This window comes from Stereum hirsutum (genome assembly GCF_000264905.1).
Source record: "Stereum hirsutum FP-91666 SS1 unplaced genomic scaffold STEHIscaffold_25, whole genome shotgun sequence".
In the NCBI taxonomy this organism is placed as follows: Eukaryota; Fungi; Basidiomycota; class Agaricomycetes; order Russulales; family Stereaceae; genus Stereum; species Stereum hirsutum.
Genome location: NW_006763155.1, coordinates 251,989 through 273,973, shown reverse-complemented (window position 1 = coordinate 273,973; position 21,985 = coordinate 251,989). Strand labels below are relative to the sequence as shown.

Genomic DNA, 21,985 nt, shown 5'->3' with positions numbered 1-21,985 from the left:
ACGTATATGTAGAAGGGGCCATGTCAGCGGAGAACCGAACAGGACGCATGCCGATAGAGCCCCGGACAAGTAAAGACGCGAGGCAGATATAATTGCGCTATTGTAGGCTCTCGACCTTGATGATGCAAGTATGTCAGAGGACATCGCGTTGAAAATTGGGCGAGAACGGTCTATTCTGCGCAGACGAGCCCTACAACCCAGGGAGCGTAGGCAATTGGATACTGCCTCCCCATCGTTGATACTGTCGAGGCTATAGGTTGAAAGGAGCAAATGACCGCTGCAGACGTCGGATCCCCGACCCCGACGAGGTCCGGGATTCAAAAGCGATGGTGCGTGTTCTTAACGCCACTTTCCGTTCTTTCCCCCCGATGCACCTCTAGTCTCGGTGATCTCATCATTTGCTCTTATTGCGATAAATTGTGATGGATAAATGAGACTGCCTCTGCCTCGAGCCGATGTAAGACCACCAGGACTACCCCTTGAATGCGCCAAGCACAGGAACGCCGAATGACTGGCATACGCTACTTCTATCCAAGAGCAAAATGACATTCCAGATGGGTATAGGAAGGGTCCACGCACACCATATACGGTATGGCACCCCATATTATCTGGCGCGGGTATGGGTGAGGATATGCAGGAGTAGCGGTGGCAGCGCGATCGAAGATCATTCAGCCGCTATACCTTCCCCGGAGCATCGAACATACGATAAAGGAAGGGGGCTGGCTGTTAATGTACCAGCATTACCATCAGCAACTCAATCGCAGCCGGAGGCGAATTCATCGCCTCTGGGAATCGATCTAATGCAACCTCGATATTACAAGCTGCACAGAGATGTCGAGAAGTGATGTCATCTCCAGAAGATAGATTGTATTGGCGAGTATACGGGCAGAGGCGACGGTAGGTGTGCACATGCAGCCCGAGTAAGCACTGCCAAGGGTCGATGCCACAAGCCCGGATGTCCAGGTATGACTGAATACCTTTGCGACGGAGGAATAAGTATGTTCCTTGATGTGGATGCGAGCTTCGATCTGGACGAGGCTCGGCATCGTGTGGCGTGTGGCGGAGAGCCTATGCAGATAAGCTAGTGTCGGTGTTTGCCTCGAGGCCTCGTGAATGGAGAGTTTAGAGCTCGATTGAGAGCACCTATATTTTTGAACATATCTTTTCAGCGGTGGGAGGGACGAAATAACGCTGGTCGTTCGTTGCTGGAGAGAATCATCCCGAGTGGCCCCGCGAACGGGACCACCGCCACGAGCTCCATCGGGAATAGACGACCTTGTCGGGTATGCATAGGCTCATTCGGTCCAAGCGCAATAATTTGGCGTAGTTTGGGTCCTGGAATTCCCAAACCTCGACTGTACATTTCGGCCTGTACAAATGTTTAAACCAATGGGACTGCGTTGACTGACAAGCTGGTATTAGAAGATCTAGAAAGGAGTCATAATCAGCGGAGATGGATTGGGAGAGGATGGAGCTGAATCATAAAGTATCGGTCATCGGAAGTTGGCGGGCATACGAGGAGAAAGAGGAGGCGAAGAAACTCAGCCGGGATTCGAACCGTAGCTGAGGTCAAAGGCGCACGAATGTGTGGGGGAACAATACGAAGCAGTTAGGAAGCCTGAGCAGATGATGATGCCACATTTCGATCCAACCCAGAACCGAACAAGAGCAGTTCATAATGCAGCTCTCGAGAGCAAAACTGCAGAAACGACGATTACGAACCAGTTGAAGTAAGATCATAATGGTCGTTCTTGACATCTATCGGAGACCGTCTGGTCAGGTTGTGGATGGCGACGCCGTCGCCGTCGTTGAGGAAACTGTGATACAGAAAATAAGCACAGGGATAATGCCAGCTTCGGTCAGATACTTGCGCCACATCGATATCTCCGCACGCGCCACACTGCCTCATTATCGCCTTCACCTATTTTCAAGGCTAGGCGGAGATATACGAGGTGGGATGATCGGAACGGTTGGGGGACCAAATTAAACACGGTCGGAACTGTGACCATTCGAGAGCATAGTCCGAGCTAAGAGATGTACAGAGTCCAATCAGAAAAGGTCACCGCGGTAGCGCGTTGCAAAGACACGCTTTTCAACCACCAGTGATGCATCCGATCCGAAACGCGAGAGCAAAGTAGAGTCTCACTCATGCATCGCGCACGATGGAAATGCTCTGTTACCATGGGTCTATAAGACGAGAGGCAAACGACTTTTATCAGTTTCCTTCAATGAGGATGGGAGGTATGCATCATGTCCGCGCCAATGTCCCTCACCATCACCTTTCGGAGATAATAGCCCCAAATATCAACATGTCGGACAGACGACACACCGCACCTCCCGAACCAAACGAATCAGGACGGAGAAAAGAGGTGGACGCACGACGAACAGTTCTATCTTCGTTTTCCATCATCTCCTGCTCGTAGCGACATATAAGTACCTCATCTTAGGTAGGTTGGCGTAACGCAAGGCGGCGAGAAGCAGGTCCTACACATGTTGGGGAATCCATTTTGTCTGCACCAGGTCTAGAATCCATGATGGTGTAAGACAACAGGTTAGAGAACGGAGAGGACAAAGAGTGCGGCTGAGTGCGTCAAAGAGTGATGGGGTAGGAAAACAGCCCTGTTGAGGAGTCAATGCGACACTAATGCATATTGACAATACTCTGGACGGTGCATCGGTGTTGGTGTCGAGGACTGCTCGAGGTTGTCGGAGGCTGTCCAAGAGATCGTGGCGGAGGTAGCTGTAATGATAGTGTGTGGCAGAGAGAGAAAACGAGAACAAAAAACGAACATGACGTAGCCAAAAATATTGCGTCCCGAACCGGCCCGAACACATCGCCACAATCGCCACAGCAGACCACATCGCCTCGTCCTTGCCTCGTCCTCCCTTCCATCATCCCCGATCCCTCGACCAGCGTCCGCTTAGACAGAACCCGAATTCGGGAGACTCCCATTTTGCTTCTATGGTGCAAACGGCTTAGACGCCGCCACTTCTGTACACAACGTTGAGGACGGTGCCGCGGGCCGAGATTTGAGAATTTTCACTATCCCTCTTCCAGAAACACTCCTTTTGATGTAAGGAAGAGTTCCTCTAGAGGGATTATCCAAATTCTCAAAACTGGCAAAGATGAACTTTTGGATTTGGCCACCCCGCAAAATAATAATATTTAATTCATTTGTTTATTATTTTCCGAAAACCAAGGGGGGTGCCAGGAATTTTCTTTCAATAAATGGGGATTTCGACTTTCGCCGACGAAATTGGCCGCTGTACAAAAGTGGTGATGACTAAGCCGTTTGCACCATACACTGTGTAATATCTAATCAAACCATAGACCGTGATTCGGGACCAATCGAAGCCAACGGAGCACACGAGGCCGCACGTCCCACTGTTCATGCACATATCAGTCAATCTTCACCCCACGACTTGAAAGGCAGCCCAATTTCTCCACAGACAGGCGCAACTATGTGTTTGTTGGATTTGATGCTGAATTCTGGAGCCGGTTGGAGGCTATAAGTTCCACTAGAGTAGACGCAGACAGCGCTCAAGTGCGCATGGGCTGCCAGTAGGGGAAGATGGATGAGACAAATTAGAGGTACGCCAGCATTACTTTTATTGCAACCTCTGCCCAGCCATTAGAATACGTACAAAGTTTTCAACCTCTTCAATATACCGTATCATTCCACTTCGTAAGTCCGTCGCTTAACTTTCATCTCAACCCCTGCCATCATGCGCAGATCCCACTCGTCTCTCCGAGTTCCACTGCCACGACGACCGAGAAGAGCCACAAACTCACCTTCCCTTGATTATTATCAGCCACGCAAGAAATAGATTGAACGTTTCGTGTTCGCCTTCAAGTAGTAGCTCACCACCTGCTTCCAAGTGACCTCGACCATGTCTACCCCAGCACCCGCACTTATGACATTATTTATCGGCAAAAAATCGAGCGCGGAAGTCCGGCCGTTCAGGACGCGGGCAGGATGTGGTGCGGTGTCGTGGGCAGGCTTTCAGTTGGCGGGATCGCAACGGTGCGTTTCTTCCAGGACGGGATATGCGCCTGTATTGACCGTTGTGCATGGTATGACAGAATGTTGACAGAATTTAGAGGTGCGCGCCAAATGTCGCTCTTCACCGTCCGTAACAAAATGCTCGCGTTCCACACGACACAGTTGATGGAGACCATGGACAGGACTGATCTCTGCACGGTCAAGAAGATGATATGAAGTGACTAGATTTCAACCGGGCATGCAGTGCGTTTGCCTTCTTCGGTTTTCCTCTTGTCCCGACTTCCTCATCCTCATTACAGTCTCATCTTCTCTCCGTATCACTTGCACTTCCCCAATTACTCGCTGACTCACGAATCCTCCCCCATAGTCGGCTCCTCACTCATGATTGCCTCCTTCCACAACCTCGCCTCCGCAAACGCCGCCTCCTCCTCGCACGAGCTCATCCAGCTCGAATGTAAAGGGGATTGGTTCGATCGGTGCATTTTGTTCCTTTTTCCTCTCTGGAATTACAGTATCTCAGTGTCGTTCTCGAGATATATGCACCATACTTTATTATTACCCCTCATCTTTCATCCTTCGCTCTTCGTCTTTCATCCCTTTCACCACTCTTTATCGCTTACCTCTCGCCCCTCTTTTCCCATCCTTCACCCTGTCCATCTTTCATCCTTTTCACCCCCTTCGCACCCCCTTCGCACCGCCTCCTCCTCTCCGAGCTCAGATATCGCACGGCACTAAAGAGCCATCCATCTTCATTGTCGTCGTGTCCCACAGATCCGCACATAACTCTCCTCGGCACCGAACGCGTCGTCGGCCAGATCTCAAGAAAGATTCTAAATATGAGAGAGGTCATCGGGGGGCAGCAGACTGTGCGTTTATTTGGTTTTATTTTGTATTTGTTTCGACGGGTTCTTTTGGGGTAGAGGGGTTGCGGAGTTTGTGTTTTTCGTAGTGGTTTCCCTGATTGTTTTCGGCTGGTCCTTCTCGCATGGTTCCTCCTCGTGTTTCCTTCCATCTTCCTTGGATGGTGGAGCGGTCAAGATCGAGCTTAGTTCTGTGTGCGGAACACGCCTCCTTTCGGTCTTGATCCCAGAACGCGCTTGAACACATCCTATCCCATCCTGATGCTTCGTCATCGCCATCGTCTCTGATGAACGGTCGGTTTGTGTTGAACTGGCTTGGACGGCTAGTTGGCTGGCTAGCTAGCGAGCTGACTGAATGGGATGGATCGCTGGTTAGTTGGGTTGACTTCCTAGGCGTAGGCTCACGTTCGTGTTCGGGCGTTCGTAATCGCGTTTGGGAATTAGTTCGAAGCATGCGTTCGCGGACTTCGAACGAAGGGAGGAAGAACATTTATTCCATTATACCTCGGGCGGTTGCTCCGCTTGAGACATTGAGCGCTTGCGATGTATAAGACATCGAGCGTTTGCAATCTGTAAGACATAGAGGCTTTGCTCCGTCTCTTACTTCAAGCGTTTGCTCTGTATGAGAGACTTCGAGCGAGTTCTCCGTGTCGTTCTTCGAGAAGATTGACTTTTCATGAATTGATTGATGATTGACGCATATATACATACATGCAACTGTCTGGTCTTTGTACTACCGACCCCCTCGGTCAATCGTACTCATGTCAGTAGAGCTGTTCGATGACTTACTGATACGCATACATCCATGCATACATCCGCACATGGGCTGTTCATGGCCTCTTGATAGGGTGGGGATCGAGTACGGGATAGCGCCGGGTCGTGGTCGTGTGCCGTTATTCAGTTTTGCCTCCGTTCGAGTTCGAGATCTTACCTTACGTATAGATAGATAATAAATGACTTGGAAATACATCTTGGTGTCGTGCTGGTGCTCCAGTAAGAGTTGCTGCTGTGTTTTCATCCTAATCCGAGACAGCCGTGCGGTCGTCAAGGTTGATGGGCTGGAAGTACCAAGGTCCTCTTAGGTACTCGACGAAAGGCAGGCGAAATTCGTCCGTGCGAATGTGCGTCGTAGAAAGTCAGATCTGAACGGAAGCCTAGCCGACGAAATATACAAGAAAGAAAGCCGAATATACTATCGTTACCAAGACAGCGCCTGTTTCAGAGTTGCAAGAATATACCGGTAAGAAACCGATCCAAGCGTGATGAGATATAAGGACAAACCGATCCGGCAGCGACACATCCCATTCGGACACGAAATAAAAGCACCATCTGCTCTCAGTGTTGTCGAAGGCTCGCGATGCTCAGAGACGACGGATTGCCGTGCTCTGATGCTCGCCCCAGTCGAAAACTTCACTCACAGACCACAGACATCCGTTCGGCCTGCGATTCATCCACCACTTTGGTATACTGTGGGACACAAGCTTATTTCTGTGATTGTTTTGCCATCCTTGCGAGCGCCGTTGGTGTCGTCCGATGTTGCCCGAAATACTCCGGTCCTGACTGGAGTCATTAGCACGCGCCACACGGTTCTTTCGAGGTAACGTAGTAATTGTGTTGTCAATGTCAACCTCCAAAGACGCACGAATTATGGGTAGTCCCAATACAGGAAGAAAAACTCAACCCGTTCTGATCCAAGCGTGATGTCATTGAAGACAGAACAACGACGAGGCCAGTCTCGAAGCTTCAGAGCTACAGCTGCAGTACCAAAGTTCATGATTTTTAAACTTATCATCGCGTCAAGTACAGTCTGGCCTTCAAAGTGGATACAGTGCCCGTAATCCATTGATATGATGGAGTCCGAGTGAGCGCGGAAGGAGAGTAGCAGAGGGCCTCCAAAGGTAACTGTGTCGCCGACCAGTAGATAATGAAGGACAACAAGGACTTCGGAAGCCAGCTGCAAGCGTATCGGAAGTGCGGTCGCAAAACTTTGCAAAGGGCACGAGGACCAGTGATAGTCGCCGTCAACAGTTCCGACTCGTGGTGGTGAAGGATTTGTAGTGATTCGAAACCGGAGGAAGAACTCATCTGAGCCTAGATGTTACACTGTTCAGAGTGAACTATGACGACTAAGGACAGTAGCAGGTTCGAGTTACCGAAGAATTAAAGCTGCGATCTGCATGGTATTCAATTGCATACAGGATGAGTGGACCAGAGATGGAAGGTGAGCGTTGACGAGGGTAGTAGAGGGTCCCACAAGTGTACGGATGACGAATAAATCCAAGGTCGAGAGACGTACAGTTCGCAGAGAAACAGAGAACCAGCAGTTCAGAATCAGCAGCGAGCGTATCGGAAGTGAAGCCAGAAGTCGCGAGAAGGAAACCCAGCGGGAAGATGTGTTAGTCTTCTGAGGTACGGCAGTGAAGGAGTTGTGGCGACTCGAAACCGGAGGGAAGAATCGTCTGAGCCTAAACGACTCAAGAGGAAGGGGGGATAACGACGAGACTCCACTCACGAGGGAGAAGGACAAGCTCGAGGGTGGAGACGAGTAGGAGCCAGGGAAGAGCTGGAGCTGAGGTGGAAAAACTCGCGTTTATGGATCCTTTCATCACGTCGAGTGTCCAGCCCGTCAACTTTCAATCGCACACGGCACGAGTGGACCATAGAGGGAGGATGAGTGATACTCAATGAGTGCTTCTAGAGGACAGCGCATACATGACGAGCGGATCCAAGATCAAAATGGACGATTCAGTTGGGGGATATATGATTATAGAGAGAACAATGAGGACGATAAGACTCCACTCACGAAGGAGACGTACGATGGCGGAGACCAGTCAGAGTTGCTTTAGAGCTACAGCAGATATATTCTGGAGTTCAATCGCATACAGCGCGAGGACCATAGACGGAGGATGAGTGGGGGCAGGAGAGAGCTTCCAGCGGCCAGGGTGTGGTGACGAGGAGCCGAGGTCAAAAGGGTACAGTGTGCACAAACGAGGAGTCCCAGTACGCACCCAGACGGGAGTATATCGGGAGCTAAGTCGGGAGAGAAGCTGAGAGTACGGGTGTGAGCATCTGCGAGGCGCGATGGCTGGTGGACGTGCAAAGTTGGTACAAAGGGTCGACCGACGATCATCGACGTCGTCGAGAAAAAAGCGCCCAGTCGGACCACGCCCGTGCCGGATCGGAGCTCCGGCCCCCCGCCACCTCAATCCAAAGTTGTTGTAGGTACGCTAGCATTTTTTCCCACAACCTCCGCCTCAGCTACGTCGAATAGTCATACAGTCTATCACCTCCTCCGCACTCCGTGCCATCCCGCTTCGTAGCTCCATCGCTCACCTCCCTTCTCAACCCCTATCCGCCTCTTGTCATCATGCGTAGGTTCTAATCGCCTCTTCGAGTTCCACTACTCTCGTCCACATACGGACACTCGTAGGGTCCGGCCTTCACCCTACTACTCCGTCATCATACTTGCGCATCCACCTACGACACACATAGGTTCACTATCTACGCTGATCAATCGCCACACAACGTCGCACTACGAAGAATGGCCGTGATTATGGGATGAGATGAGGCGAAGATTTCTCGAGGTGTCGGTGTGAAGGCTTGTCCGATTGTTTTATTCCCCAATTGCTCCGCACAATACTGACCTTCCTTGTCTTCTTAGCATACCTAATCCGCTACTTTCAGCTGGAGCCACTTCTGCTACCGGGCGCATCGCGAACGACGCGGCTATTCCAAACGATCCGACTATCAACAACCGGTTGTTCCTCAAAGCGTTCACCTCGACTTCGTTCTCGCCCAGCCCCTCAAATATCCACACCCAAGGAACTGACTGAACTGAGATGAAGCCGTCCCAATGGCTCCTTGGGCGGTGTAACAGAAGAGGAAACCATAGACGAGCGGCCCGAAGGACGGCGTGGAATCAGCGCGGTACGTACGCAGGTTTCGTTGCATCTGTCCTAAGGGATCGCTACTAGCGACTGTAGGTTTCTTTCGGTAGATATCACGGCCAGCCTTCTTAATCCAATGCTTTTGCTTTTGGTGGGCTTTGAACAGTACGAAGGTCCACGTCCCTGTTCTTCTGCACCAATATTTTCTATCTTCCTACCGCCAGATTAGTGTGATGCCCGGCATTGACGAATATCGTCGTCTCAGGTCAGCCACCACGAAATTCCTCGGTCCCCAGCTCTCCTAACAACATACTTTCGACGAACACCATGCCTCGCACTACGCCCCGATCTATCATCAATCTCCGGAGCCCAACCTTCGGTCGGTTTCCAGCTCGAGATCCGTTGCATCCACCTATATACCGACTTCTGCATCCGTCACAGTGCCCATTGTTCGCTCTCCCCAACGCATACCGCCCGCTAACGCTCTCCTTCCACCATCGATGTCACCGCGACAGGATTTTTCCATCAACGACACTATTCAGCTGAAGATTCTTCTTCTCAATTCGAGAGAGGTTAGTGGAATAGGGAGATGGGAGATGCTTATTTATCGTTCGTTAACGCATATAATCATCGGTTTTGCTCCGTTTGAGGTTAGATCTCCTATTTAAGTGCATCATTTCTCTAGTCCTACCGTATGCGTGCGTCCTTAATCGTGGACTATTGGACCTCACCTTTTCATGCAGGTCTTCGACTCCCGTGCACAGGCACGCACGCTCAGGCCACGGTCGCCACCGCCACACATCTCACCTTCGACTTGAGGTGACCATGTCAGACGACGATTGTTCGACTCCATATGACCCTCATAATATGTTCAACCGGAACGATGGATGTCGACGGACGTCAGAAGTACGGATTTATTCACTGCAGGAGCTGTTGCTAGCGAGAAGTTTCCGCGTCGGCTTCCAATCACAGGTTCATTTCTATTCTGTCCGCTTTTCAACCTCCCATCTTATTCGCGTGGACAACGGAACACGGTGACTGCTACGAACCGTATACTCACACTTTCACACCATCTCCCCTCTCCAATGTCCTCTACACACTTCTCCCGTTTCTTCCGTTCTCATAACATCGATCTCGACATTATATTTGGACCCTTCGCTATGTTACTTATATGATGCCTCGGAAACAATGCGATCAAATACTTTGTTCACAATCATAGGGGTCGAGTTCGATTTCGTCAGCCTTTGTTCTGTGGATATTCCCTGTGGCACTACAATGTATCAATTATTCGTGCACTCCGCTTTTTGATCTTGCTTGATTTCCGACTCATTGTCTTCGTGTGCAAACTGGGGAGCCTGATGGTAAGTATTTACATACAGGAATCAAGCATATATCCACAATAAAACGGAGGACCAGAGAGCCGATGAAGTGATTGTCGTGTTGGATCAGAACCAACAGTACGTTATTCGTGTGGCGCCGCATTATACTCGGACTGTATCATGTCGGAGAACACTAGAGAACTTATTCGGCGAAAACAGTGGACCTCAATGTGAGCACCGTAACCCAACGACGGGGACATGCTAGCAACAACAGGCAGGCAGAGAGGATATACATAATAAGGGCTTTTTGGTCATGAATAGCCTATGAATGGTACAAAACAGAACCGGGACTCGATCAAACGAAACGATAACCACGCAGCACACAAATATAGGTCGATGACAAACCGGATACAGGTGTATGGCGTGAATGAAACTGGAAACTGGGAAAGGAAAAGAGACTAAGAAGCATCGGAATATTTAGTCATGCAATGGCACGGATGGATCACGAAGTGAATAACCCTCGAAACATCCTGAAAGTCAGAAAGTCAGCACAGTAAGGAAACGATGACGCTTCTAAACAATGAACCGTACCAGCACCCTTTTGTCGAAATAATACCCACTCGCTCGGACATCCCACTAAAACTTGATCGACTCTCCCGTATTCGCGTCCCAAAGCCGAATCGTCTTGTCTTCCGAAGCCGATGCGATGAGCTTTCCATCGGACGACCATGCGACAGACAACACAGCGTCGGTATGGCCTCTCAGAGGCTCCAAAACCTCGCTCCCCGTCTCCGCATCCCAGACACGGACTGTCTTATCCACAGAGCCAGAAACGATCCGCTTCCCATCCGGAGAGTATGCGACTGACAAGACAAAGTTGGTGTGACCTCGCAAGGGCTCTCTCACCGCCTCCCCCGTCTTTGTATCCCAGATGCGGATGGTGCTGTCCAAGGAGCCGGAGACGATGCGTGTGCCATCGGGTGAGAATGCGACAGAAGTGACAGTACGGTTATGACCACGGAATGGCTCCCCTACTGCCTTCCCCGTGTTTGCATCCCAAAGACGTACTGTCCCATCAGAGGAGCCAGAGACGATATATCGCCCATCTGGCGAATACTGCACGGACCAAACCAAATCTGTATGCCCTACGAGTGGCTCGAGAGCCTCGGACCTCGTTTCGACGTTCCATACACGGACAGTGCGATCGCGAGAACCTAAAACGAGGTGTTTCCCATCCGGCGAGAATCCGACAGATCTGACCACGCTGGTATGGCCTCGCAGGGGTTCGCCTTTCTGCTTCCCGGTCACCGCATCCCAAATTCGAACCGTTCCGTCGTACGAACCGGAGGCAATGAGGGAACCCCCCGGAGAGAATTGAGCGGACATAACGGAGACTGTATGGCCTTCGAGTGGGCGAAGAGATTCTGTCCCGGTTTGTACGTCCCAGACGCGGATCGTGCCATCGTCCGAGCATGATACGAGGTGTTTGCTATCAGGAGAGAATGCAACGGAGTTGACGCCAGAGGTGTGTCCGTAGAGGCACTTGTGATTTATCTCGGAGATGTCGATGCTCGTGGATTTCATGACACCGTCAATGGAGCAAGCGACGATGCTCGTCCCATCCGGCGAGAAGTGGATAGAAGAGACCGACTCGTCGAAAGGTTCGATTAAAGGATGAATCACCCGACCTGTTTGAGATTCCCACAAACGACAGGTCGAATCAGTCGACGCAGATACGATGCGCCCTCCGTCCGGGGAGAAAGCAAGTGATGTGATCCAGCCTGTGTGGCCATACAGGACTCGAACGTGGGTATCGCTACTTTGCAGGTCCCAGACGCGTACCGTGCAGTCGTAAAATCCGGAAACGAGTTGATGGCCATTCGGGGAAAAGGCGAGGGAGATGATGCCTGCAGTGTGGCCCTTCAACGGTGCTATAGCAGGATCTGGAGTGTCGTCTCCGGATAGGGAACAGATGTGGATTGTCCCGTCGGACGATCCAGAAGCAAGGAGTGAGTTGTTGGATGAAAACACCAGGGACGTGATGGTGCTCGCGTGATCCAAGGGTGTGGCCACGACAGGTGCGGCCGAGGCTACATTCGAGATGACAATCTTGCCGTCCGTACATCCGGAGGCCACGAGCGTGCCATCTGCGGACAGTACAACGGATCCAACAACGTCGCTATGCTCTATGACACGCAAGCTCTCAGAGGTTCCAATACTCCATACTCGAGTGTAGTGGTCAAGACCACCAGACGCCAGAAAAGCTCCATCGAAGGAGAAGGAAAGAGAAAGTACCGCAGACTTGTGTCCGTTGAGTGTTTTCGTCAATTTGGCGGGCATTTTGTGATCCGTCGTGCTGTGAATTTCGATCGCATTGCCGAACTCCTTGACCATAGCGATATTTCCTCCGCTCAGAGAACTTGCAATTGATGATGGCACCTGTCCGATGCCTTAGGAATGGTGAATCAGTACAATCCGGGTCTTGCCGTAATCAATGTGGAACCGACCTTGGGGAGAATAGATATACAGTTGGTTACTGATTCGGAATATGCTCAGATGGACATCCAGAGGAAAATGTCCGTGGACTTGAAGAGTGTCTCTGGCTCTGGGAATCTCGCGTAAGGCCCGAGCTCCATCGCCTAAGTAGAGGCATCAGTGTCATCGAAACATGGCAACGACGAAATTACACACGAGAAGATACCATTGCACCAAATCGATTCACCAGGTCTATGATGTTGTTGTATTTCTGGATATGATCGTAGGCAGAGGAGATCCCATGCACGATCCCTTCTGCTTCATCGTAAAGGTCGCGCTCTATGTAGCCGGGTAGATCGCTCATCGACATCCCAGATAATTCAGACCAAGACGCCAGCCTGATGTCACTTCCTTTGAATTTATCGAGTAACGCTTTCGGCTCATAAGAGCCGTTTCCCTGCTTAGCACCACCAACGACCGAACTGTGGAGCATTTGACCAGGCTTAATGTACCGGCCAGCGCCGCAATGAAACCTAGAGAGTAGACGTGAGTGACGCTATGACAAACCATGATTTCGCTGCGTACCAGCGTGTCACATTACTTGAACCGTCGTATGTGAGATGTGTCAAACGTAGACACTCGAGTATATACCATGGACCTGCCAGTGATTCGTGTACGTTGATCATTGGTTGCAGTTCCCATTCCCTCGTGAACGGTTCTAGACGCAAGCCTGCTGCCGTTGCTTCGTACGACATCCAGCGCAAGGGCGGGTCGCTGCGATTCATCTCCGGGTTTTCAATGTTTCCACCGCCTCTGTGATTTGGTGAGCGAGCAGCATCATCAACATTCCGACCTGCACACTCACATATCCGAGTGCGTACCCGCAAACCATACCTCCTTTGTATGCGGTATCAAAGTCGTGTTGGAACGGTTTCTGGTTTCTTCCTCTGCCTTATTATGCACATCAGGCAAGGAGCTACTCTCGTGCGTATAGTCAGGAAGAGATCCGACGCGTCTCTCGTTCAGGGCCGGGGCGCGACTGAAGGACGCTACGTGCTTCCTGCGGAAAGGCATCCCGGGTGGAACCTCATGACGAGTTGTGTTGGAGCGGTTTCTGGTTTCTTCTTCTGCATCTGCCGCCTTGGGATCCAGCAAGGAGCTACCCTCGTACGCATACTCAGGAAGAAATTTAACGCGTCTCTCATCGAGGGCCAACGCATGACGGAAGAAGGCTACGTGCTTCATACCCGAAGTCGTCCCGGGTAGAACCTTGTCACGAACGATTCCAACGGAAGATACAGTATCCCTGTGTATTTCAATCGTGAGGAGTTGGAGTGGTGGAATATCAGGCAGACGAGTACGGACCATGCTCCCACAAAATGTACCCGTACCTCCCGAGAGAAAGACTTTTTGAATCGTTTAGCCATCTCTTTCGGGTCGTCACTGACATCTTCTGTGTTGCTCCCAACATCATTCACTCTAGTGGCTTTCTTCACGTCCGTATGAGCCATGAGCCTCCCCTTGGAAAATTTAAACACTCTGGACTACGGTATCGAAGCAAAATAGTCGCAGCGCGTGTTGGAGTGTGTGTTGAGCGAATTCAATGTATACTCACCATGTGAATGGACATGCTGACAAAGTTCAAAATTGGTTAATCGGTCGGAAGGCATGTTCTGTTCGATTAAGTGAAGACTTACGAAGAGATTTTGGAGTAAATATCTTGAAAACACTTCGTCTTGCCGTTGTTGGTAAGCTATGAAGTAAGAAAGCGGTGTTAGGACGACATCGAAAAAGTCGGAATAAAATGAGCACAACCTGTAGGCCAGTGGTGTATACTTCCTGCGGGCTAGATGATGATATGTTATCATTCGCATCCACGGGGCGGAGCTGACTTACGAGGGAATTATTCCAAGACTAGTAATATTCAACGGTCAGCGAGAGTCATTGCGATCGAGCAAGGACTCACAGTAGTAGGACGGTGGATGCCACGAGTATTGCAGCCACAATACATACGAACCATTTGACGAGAATAAGGAATGCCCAGAGAAATTGAGCCACGGGGCGGTCATAGAACAGTGTAAGCGTGAAAGATATCGCAGGTATTCCCAACCAGAACACCACATTAACTAACCACACCGCGGTGGTCGTGCTGTTTTCCTATCGTTCAGTGGAATCGTTGTTAGTAATATTCACATATAGAAGTACCCAGGACAGTGCGGCAAACCTTTCCGGTAGAGGCATACAGCTCATATGCACTGTCATCTTGATGGTCAATAACATGCTGCGCAATATGGAAAAGAACATACAACGGAATTTGTGCGTCGTTTCCTCGATGAATTAAACCGACCTGTGTCCGATATACGTCAGTGTATGCTGGAGTCAATTGGACAGTGCTTTCGTACAGTGTCAATCATGGCTGATAGGCATCGGACCTGGTATGCTCCACGAGAAAATCCTCAACGAGAACGAAAGATCAGCTCCACGCGCAAAACAAAATGTGAACCAAGCATACCAAATAGGAAAATACGGTCCCCGTCGCGATAGTTCTCCGACAGCCACAGGTATGCCTCCTGTATTATTCTTTCGTAGTTCCTAGAAATGACTCAGACTCGAATGTTCATGAGACGGCTAGCTGCTGAGCGCGCACCACGCGATCATGAGGTCGATGGTGTGTCCGATGGCTTGCCTCCAATAGGATAAAGAACGCCAGGAAGGTTTAGCATACGTCCCTATACCACTGTTGTAGAAGGTGATCTGACGCTTGTCCTTCACAAGGAGGTGATAGAGCTCGACGACATTGGAGTTCTGTGAGCAACGGGATGCTGTATTGGAAAGCTGCTGCAGGAGTGATTGAGCCGCGTGCGTACCTTTACGCCGAATTGATTTGCAGTTCCATCAATACACACGACAAGATTTCTTGGCCCAACGTCTTCGTCCTTCTGCGCCTCTGCAACAGCCGCCTCCAGTCTCTCGATCCTATCCTTCAATTTCTCCTCCGACAGCGAGCTGGCTGCTCGTATCTCCTGATCACGCTGAAGCGTCGCAGCAGCAGCAGCAGCATTCAGCTTTTCCTCAAATTCCGACTTCATACTCTCTTCGGCCTGAGACACAGCGGCCCTTACTTGTTCACCAACTCTGAGGCGCGATTGCTCCTCTAGCTTGACCTTCGCTTCAGTGAGCTCTGTCCTAATAAGCGCCCGCAGCTGTTCTTCGAGGCTAAGACTCGTATTCTCCATAGCTTATAGCAGTGTAAGATGATTTACAGTGAGAAGTGACTGGGAGGCAAGAGGGAGAGAGTGAGCGTAAGGTGTGAGCGAGCTCGCGTCGGAGGGAAGGGACGACCATGTACACCTTCTTTCGTGAGAGGATCCCAGCACGCATATACCACGTTGTTTCGTGAAGGCACCATTGCCTTCCGCTGGCAGCATGATTCTTTCAAAGCGTTCGTGTGCGTCTAGATTGATAACATCCCGCTGAATTGCCCATTGACGCCTTCGACTTGAAGGTCGTATGGAACCCTCGGGCCTATATTTAATGTACATGAGGCTTCATGGGAGTGGAGCACTCCGCTCAGAACGCGTACGATTAATACGGTGGTGCGTTCGTAGTGAGATAAAGCTAACAATATCGCACGCTAGACAACTTACGGTGATGGCCAAGTCATGGTACTGCGGGCTGTCGTGGAAAAGGGCGCTCAGGCCACTCAGTTCCTAAACATGGGAGTGCAGAGTCGAAATAGCAAGCCAATTTTATGACCGCCCTCGGGAACTCAACCTTGAGATCGAACACGCGCAAAACACGGGTGACCCAACAATCGTACAAGCTCAGTTGCACATTGTAAAAACACATCGCCGACTTCAATGTCTAAAGAACAAGGCTAGAACGCAATAGCTGGTGCTTGCTTCGAAGTGGATCAGAAGGCTCTTAAAGCCAAAAGGAACGATAGTACGTCCAAGACTGCATTGAATGATTTCATGCACAGGAGAGTGACTCGGACGGTACCTCCAGCCAAGTTTAAAGCACTTTGCCCGCTGCCTTGTATCTGTGACGTAAGCGAGCCTCACTTGGAGAGCCGAACGTTTCGTAGCAGAAATAATCAAGATCGGCATAGTGGCTGTTGGAAATGGAACGGCGCTCGACACTCATTCCTACCTGGACACTTGGATGAGGGTCGACTGAGGAAGGAAGTTGATTCGAAAGACGTACACGCCTCATGGGCGAAGGGGTTCAACTGTCTTCCTGTTCACATCGGCGGTATCTCCCACGTCTAGTATTGTTGTGTCGGATGCCGGAGAGTCCCGAGACTCCAAATTGTTTGGAATATAGCACTTGAGGGGACATGTTCGAAGTAAGAAGAAAAAAATGAAAAATCGAAGAGGATATTGCGGTAGATGAATACAAAGGACATGCCGATCGAAGATTATATTTGGCGTATAGCCTAGACTAAAGGTGCGAATGAATCAGTCGTGGTGCATAAGGAAGGTGCATCTAGCATCAACGAAGGCGATCGCACGACGCCGTAGACCCAACATACCCGTTGTGTGCCACCCAAGTGAATGAACAACTGTCGGTTCGAGCATCAAGAACAGATACCTCCCGATGTTGCTTTGATCCAAACGCGTTTATATCCGAAACAAATGCACAGGGAAGCTGAGCGTGGACGTATGCATTGGCAACCCGACCAACGACTGGACTTCTCGAGGGCCAATTTCGCATTCTAGCTACTAACATATGAGCGTTCATGTTGTCTGTGCCCTAGTCCTGAATGCGAATGCGTCCTTTATTAGCACATAACGCGCAGGCAAACACACGAGATCCAAGCACAGGTGGTGATGGCACGTAAATGGGTCAAATAATGGGTGAGAGAGGACGCAGGATCGAAATGTAACTCACATACTGCGGTGAACGGAGCGTCTCCCTCATACTCAGGAATCGTCACCGGTATGTGATCTACTACCCTTTTGGACCATGTAAGGAATGCAATCGCTGATCTGTGTACAAGGAGGTAAGCAGGCAGCCAGTGAAAGATCGCGCAGGTGGATAGAAAAAGGGTGGAGAGACGCGAAGAAGCAAAGGGCGAAAGGAGGGAGTGCGCTGCAAAGTGAGATCATTCGACGTATAATTTGTTGAAGGATTAGAAGATATAGCGATATATTTATGTTATCGGGGTCGGAGTCACGGAGGAGGGTAGAAAAGCGGATATATTCGCAAGTGAAAGGCGCGTGAAGGTAGCAAAACATGGATGAGGAGGGCGAGGGCGACAAGACATGATGTACTTGATGTGATAGGTAGCGAAATGTCTGCATAGGAAGAAAAGGAAGACGAGGATGGTGGTAAGGTATAAGTAGACGAGTCGGTAGCCGTGAAAAAGGAATGGTGAAAATTGGTACAAGGAGGTTGATAGAGAAAATGCCTCAAAGAGTGGGGGAAAGGTTGGGAGAAAATGCAACGCAAAGGATGTGGGTAAGAGAGGGTCGGAATGTCGTTTATTTGAATGTGGGATACGACAACGTAAGAAAGGGAACGATGAATGCGTTGAGAGCATGAAGCTGAGGTCGTACAGAGAACAACCGAATGAATAAATGAGAAAAACGTACCAATACCATTACGCTACAGCTCGATGAGATCGCGTGGGAGGACGAAGCGTTTGCGGAGGCGTGGTTGTCGAAGGAGGCGATTATGCGTTCGCATCCAAATATCGATTGGAGGAGAGAGTCATCTGTTGACGCAAAAACCAGTGAGACGCGAGGATGAAAGGTAGAAGCAGATAGATACGATAGTGGAAATACATAGGAAGGGGAGGCGGTGGAGTGTAAGAGGACACGGAGGGGAAGGATGACTGCATGGTTGGGTACAAAATGATAGGGTAAATACATAGAGTAAGAGAAGGATAGGAGGAGCTTACTGGGCAACTTCCCGTTTGCCGTGCAGAGATCGGCGGCTTCTATCGTATCGATAAACTGTGCAGTATACAAAGGACCAAAGTCAGAACAGCCTTGGTCGAGTATCCGCTTGTCGCCAACTCTTCGTTCAAGCAGAGCGCTCGATTGACAAGTAAAACAAAAAATTATGGGGCAGGAGTGGAAGACGAGGAACAGAGACGGGATGGAGGAGACAACGAGAGTCATGAAAGAGAGCGAAACGTACCCTTTCAACTATACGCTTACCCACCGCAGCTCTGTTCCCCGGGACTATCGCTGCCGCAACTCTCCATCGTCTCCTTTACTACCAGCGTCTCGCCATGGAGCATACACATTGTAGCGTTGAGGATGGGAGGCCGAAGGGTTCGAGGCAGACGGTTTGACCGGTAGAGCGTTACAGTTGGCGGAAGACCCATGATCGGTTTGCGCGTAGATAAGATGAGAGAGCCGGAGGTGTAGTGATGGTGGATTGAGGGCGAGAAGAGGGTCCATATCCTCCTCCATAGCGCTGCTAAGCGCTGAGATCTGACAGCCGACGTCGAGCGAGATGACAACGGTGAGGTGGTGTAGAGGGGCCGAGGCTCGTAGGTTCTACTTTCCTCTTGAATTACTGCTGTCTTGCGAGTGCGAACGGGCCTCGATACCGCGCGTCGTAGGGTCTAGCATCTCGTGGGCGTATGGTGAGCGCTGCCTTAGCTTTGGTATGCAGGTTGTGTGGGTACATTTGAGGAGGAGAGGCGGAGCAAAGGAAGGTGAGACGATGCGGTGTGGCGACACGATTGTGGCGATAAAGAAATTCGTATTGCGGGAGTCCGGAAACGGCCCAACTCGGAACCGGGATCGGCTGACGGTGCCATTTTTTCTCGCCCCTCTTCGTCGGCCCTCACCACTAGCCTTAGCTCCTTCACTGCTGTCTCGATGGTTCTTTGAACGACCACCGCATTATTGCTTTATCTCGGTGCTTACTGCTCTTATCCTTTTGACTTTTTCGCCCTCGAATAGCTCTCAATTAGCTGATAGATTCTGGCTAGCTCGGTTCTGGGTTACAGACTCACAGTGTTCGATTTGTGTCCGCACATAACTCTGGAATCTCGTGTGTCCGTCTCTCTTCCGGTACACTGTGCACGACCTCGACATACTTGGTATACACGGCCTCCGTTTGTGGTCATTCATATCCGTCGACATTGACGGCCCGTTCCCAACTACTTCCACGTCTCATCTTTTGTCTGCTCCATTGCCGATCGTTCAGGACTCGTAGCTTTCACCTCCCACCTCATGCATGATCCTACGCTCTGCATGTCTATCCAAGGACATACCGAACTCTGGCGACGGAATACTTGACTTGCTCATCGAGACGATGAGACGAGTCTCAATCTCGAACGATCAACCCTCAGACCCAGGCTTAGTGGTTTCTGCTCCTCGCACATACACGGTATCTGCAGCCGTTTTAACAGACTTGAGACTGGTGATCGGCCCAATCGCAGGGCCCTGTTAGTCTTCAGCGCATTTACGCCTAATGCTGGTACACAGATTGTGCACAGAACCTTCTTCGCTGATTGGTGCTTCAAAAAGCCACGGTGGAGGTTAGATAAATGTTTTGCCAGCCCTCGTCCCAGAAGCGCTTGCTCGTCAGCAACCAAATGATACGTCTAGCTCAGAATTTGGCACCCACTAAACGATATGTGGGTTCCGCGACACATTTCCTTTGAAGTTGCCTTTCATTAAATCTCGCCAATAGGCCCTCATTTCCAAGTCCTCGCTGCATGCTGAAGCGGTACTGGATGTGGGTGTACCAGGTGCCGGAAGCGTGGATGGCATTCCTCGTACTCGAGACGGCACGTTTACTTTTTTGTGCAGCTGTATCGTTTGTTCATGGTCACTCTTGTGGCCCACGACCGTGTATATTCAGCGGACTCAACGGATTCGAGCAATTCCATACATATGGATGCACTTTTCTCAACTATGGCCAAGTGGCTGATCATGACTCCGCTTTGTACCATTCAGACTCTGAGGCTCTCCACCTCGAATTATTGTGTCTTGTCCTTTGTGATCTGTGAACTATGCCCTAACTGGGCCCACCACAATTGTGACCACGGTAGTTCATGGGCTGTATGCTCTCAGTACTTGATCACCTCAGTCAATAGCTTTGTGTATATTCGTTCCTCGTGTCATTGTGCTTGGGACTCGTCACCAGGCGACATTCATTCTAGCTCTTTTCCGTTGCGATGCGTGCCGCACGCATGTTTGCTTGTCCTCGTTCCTCCGTCCGCGACCACGCATCGTCACCCAAGTTATCCGGACATTCTTCTCCGCTCATTTCTCTGGTCCTCATGAAACGAGGAATCACATCGATTCTCAAAAGATCTCTCGTTCTGCACATCACCTAAACGTATCGCTGCATACTGGACACTGCATGCCCATGCCTACGGTGGTGCTTTTTCAAACCTTTCAATTCGTAAAAGAGAATGTTCACGTTGGAAATAGCTTCGCGCCGTGAGACCGCCCATTTACACGCTGAAAGCCTGCGCTTCCGTGGCTTCTCACATTCCTGTCTCATCACCCCCCAGTACGATTCTTCCTAGTCACTTCTCATATTCACACATCCTCTGTCATCTACCGACTTAATATTTCAGGATTAAGGCTGGACCAACTGTGGCGATAGGCTTTAGTGGAACATTGTGGCGATAATCCCGATGGCGTCCTACCGTCCGCGAGCGACATTCCCGTCGACCCAGACCTTGAGATGCTATCGTTATCACCGTCGGAGTCAGCGTCGTCGTTGACATCTGACTCGACCAGCAGTAGCGCGAGCGAACGTTCTTTCATTGAGAGTGGGCCCCTAGTGGTAATAACGAGGAAGGATGGAGGGAGGTTGCGAGGTGGGTTGATGAGAAAGTGACGAGGTGACATGTATAATCTTAGCTTCGAACGGGAATATCGTCAGCGATGTGCACCAGGAGAAACATACAAGTAAGACTGAGCTTAGCATGATACATCACCGATGTCGACACTAACACTAAGCTCTTGAGAAGACTTGATGTAGCTGGTTAGCTTATAATAACAAAACTCATCCTGCAGCAATACCTCCGATCCCAACACAAGAAGAATCGCCACAGAATCCTACGGGATATGACCATTACTCCCTACTTGATTGAGGGAATCAGAGTAGAGGGAAGTAATCACTCTGTGTTATCGTGCCGGATATCCAGGGCCTCAGCACCAGCACGCCCTGATGGAAAGAGGAAGGACGAGCGAGGGTAGACGAAGGGTAGCAGAGGAACCCCAAAGACAAACGTATAGGATGACAAGTAGAAATGGAATTACAAAAGCGTAGAGTCCGCAGACAGACAGAGGACCGAAGAGCCAAACACGAGTGTCTTCAAAAGTGAAAGTGAAACCACCAAAAGTAGCGCAATGATGTTGATATTGTACCCAGCGCAAGGAGCAGTAGCAGTTTTCCGAGGCGCGGTAGTGACAGAGTTGTGCCGGTAATTCGAAGAGTTATCAGGAGGGAACCAA

The 21,985-nt window shown here is 50.4% G+C and overlaps 6 protein-coding genes across 6 annotated transcripts; 4 read left to right on the top strand and 2 right to left on the bottom strand.

Annotated features, from left to right (window-relative positions):
- The first annotated feature begins 1,737 nt into the window (after positions 1 to 1,737).
- STEHIDRAFT_126448 (uncharacterized protein) lies at positions 1,738 to 2,694 on the top strand. Its single transcript, XM_007311305.1, has 2 exons — positions 1,738 to 2,187; positions 2,380 to 2,694. The coding sequence occupies exon 1, from the start codon at positions 1,742 to 1,744 to the stop codon at positions 1,985 to 1,987; it is 246 nt and encodes an 81-aa protein (XP_007311367.1). The 5' UTR covers positions 1,738 to 1,741; the 3' UTR covers positions 1,988 to 2,187; positions 2,380 to 2,694.
- Positions 2,695 to 3,382: 688 nt separating this feature from the next.
- STEHIDRAFT_126447 (uncharacterized protein) lies at positions 3,383 to 4,597 on the top strand (the record flags this gene model as incomplete). The annotated part of the gene is made up of 4 exons (XM_007311304.1): positions 3,383 to 3,592; positions 3,859 to 4,025; positions 4,085 to 4,247; positions 4,372 to 4,597. Coding segments are annotated over exons 2-3 (220 nt in total), but the record flags the coding sequence as incomplete, so codon positions are not given.
- Positions 4,598 to 9,324: 4,727 nt separating this feature from the next.
- STEHIDRAFT_126446 (uncharacterized protein) lies at positions 9,325 to 9,819 on the top strand. The gene has a single exon (XM_007311303.1). The coding sequence runs from the start codon at positions 9,577 to 9,579 to the stop codon at positions 9,787 to 9,789; it is 213 nt and encodes a 70-aa protein (XP_007311365.1). The 5' UTR covers positions 9,325 to 9,576; the 3' UTR covers positions 9,790 to 9,819.
- Positions 9,820 to 10,706: 887 nt separating this feature from the next.
- STEHIDRAFT_106174 (HET-E) lies at positions 10,707 to 12,410 on the bottom strand (the record flags this gene model as incomplete). Its single annotated transcript, XM_007311302.1, has 2 exons — positions 10,707 to 11,624; positions 11,754 to 12,410. The coding sequence occupies 2 exons, from the start codon at positions 12,408 to 12,410 to the stop codon at positions 10,707 to 10,709; spliced, it is 1,575 nt and encodes a 524-aa protein (XP_007311364.1).
- A 1,293-nt stretch (positions 12,411 to 13,703) lies between these two features.
- STEHIDRAFT_44268 (uncharacterized protein) lies at positions 13,704 to 15,472 on the bottom strand (the record flags this gene model as incomplete). Its single annotated transcript, XM_007311243.1, is given in 7 exon segments — positions 13,704 to 13,851; positions 13,911 to 14,065; positions 14,848 to 14,892; positions 14,948 to 15,000; positions 15,013 to 15,137; positions 15,193 to 15,350; positions 15,413 to 15,472. Coding segments are annotated over 7 exon segments (744 nt in total), but the record flags the coding sequence as incomplete, so codon positions are not given.
- Positions 15,473 to 17,079: 1,607 nt separating this feature from the next.
- On the top strand, positions 17,080 to 19,008 carry STEHIDRAFT_126445 (uncharacterized protein). Its single transcript, XM_007311301.1, has 5 exons — positions 17,080 to 17,306; positions 17,439 to 17,536; positions 18,143 to 18,264; positions 18,451 to 18,505; positions 18,693 to 19,008. Exons 2-5 carry the CDS (start codon positions 17,523 to 17,525, stop codon positions 18,847 to 18,849), a joined length of 348 nt encoding a protein of 115 aa, XP_007311363.1. The 5' UTR covers positions 17,080 to 17,306; positions 17,439 to 17,522; the 3' UTR covers positions 18,850 to 19,008.
- Positions 19,009 to 21,985: the final 2,977 nt, after the last annotated feature.

Bases quoted from the DNA above. Each gene is read 5' to 3' on its own strand.
- STEHIDRAFT_126448 (XM_007311305.1), top strand. From the start codon at position 1,742: ATGGTCGTTCTTGACATCTATCGGAGACCGTCTGGTCAGGTTGTGGAT.
- STEHIDRAFT_126445 (XM_007311301.1), top strand. The intron at 18,265-18,450 runs CTGTTGACGCAA...GGAGGAGCTTAC, and splicing joins CGATTGGAGGAGAGAGTCAT to TGGGCAACTTCCCGTTTGCC. The intron at 18,506-18,692 runs CTGTGCAGTATA...AGCGAAACGTAC, and splicing joins GCTTCTATCGTATCGATAAA to CCTTTCAACTATACGCTTAC.
- STEHIDRAFT_126446 (XM_007311303.1), top strand. From the start codon at position 9,577: ATGTCAGACGACGATTGTTCGACTCCATATGACCCTCATAATATGTTC.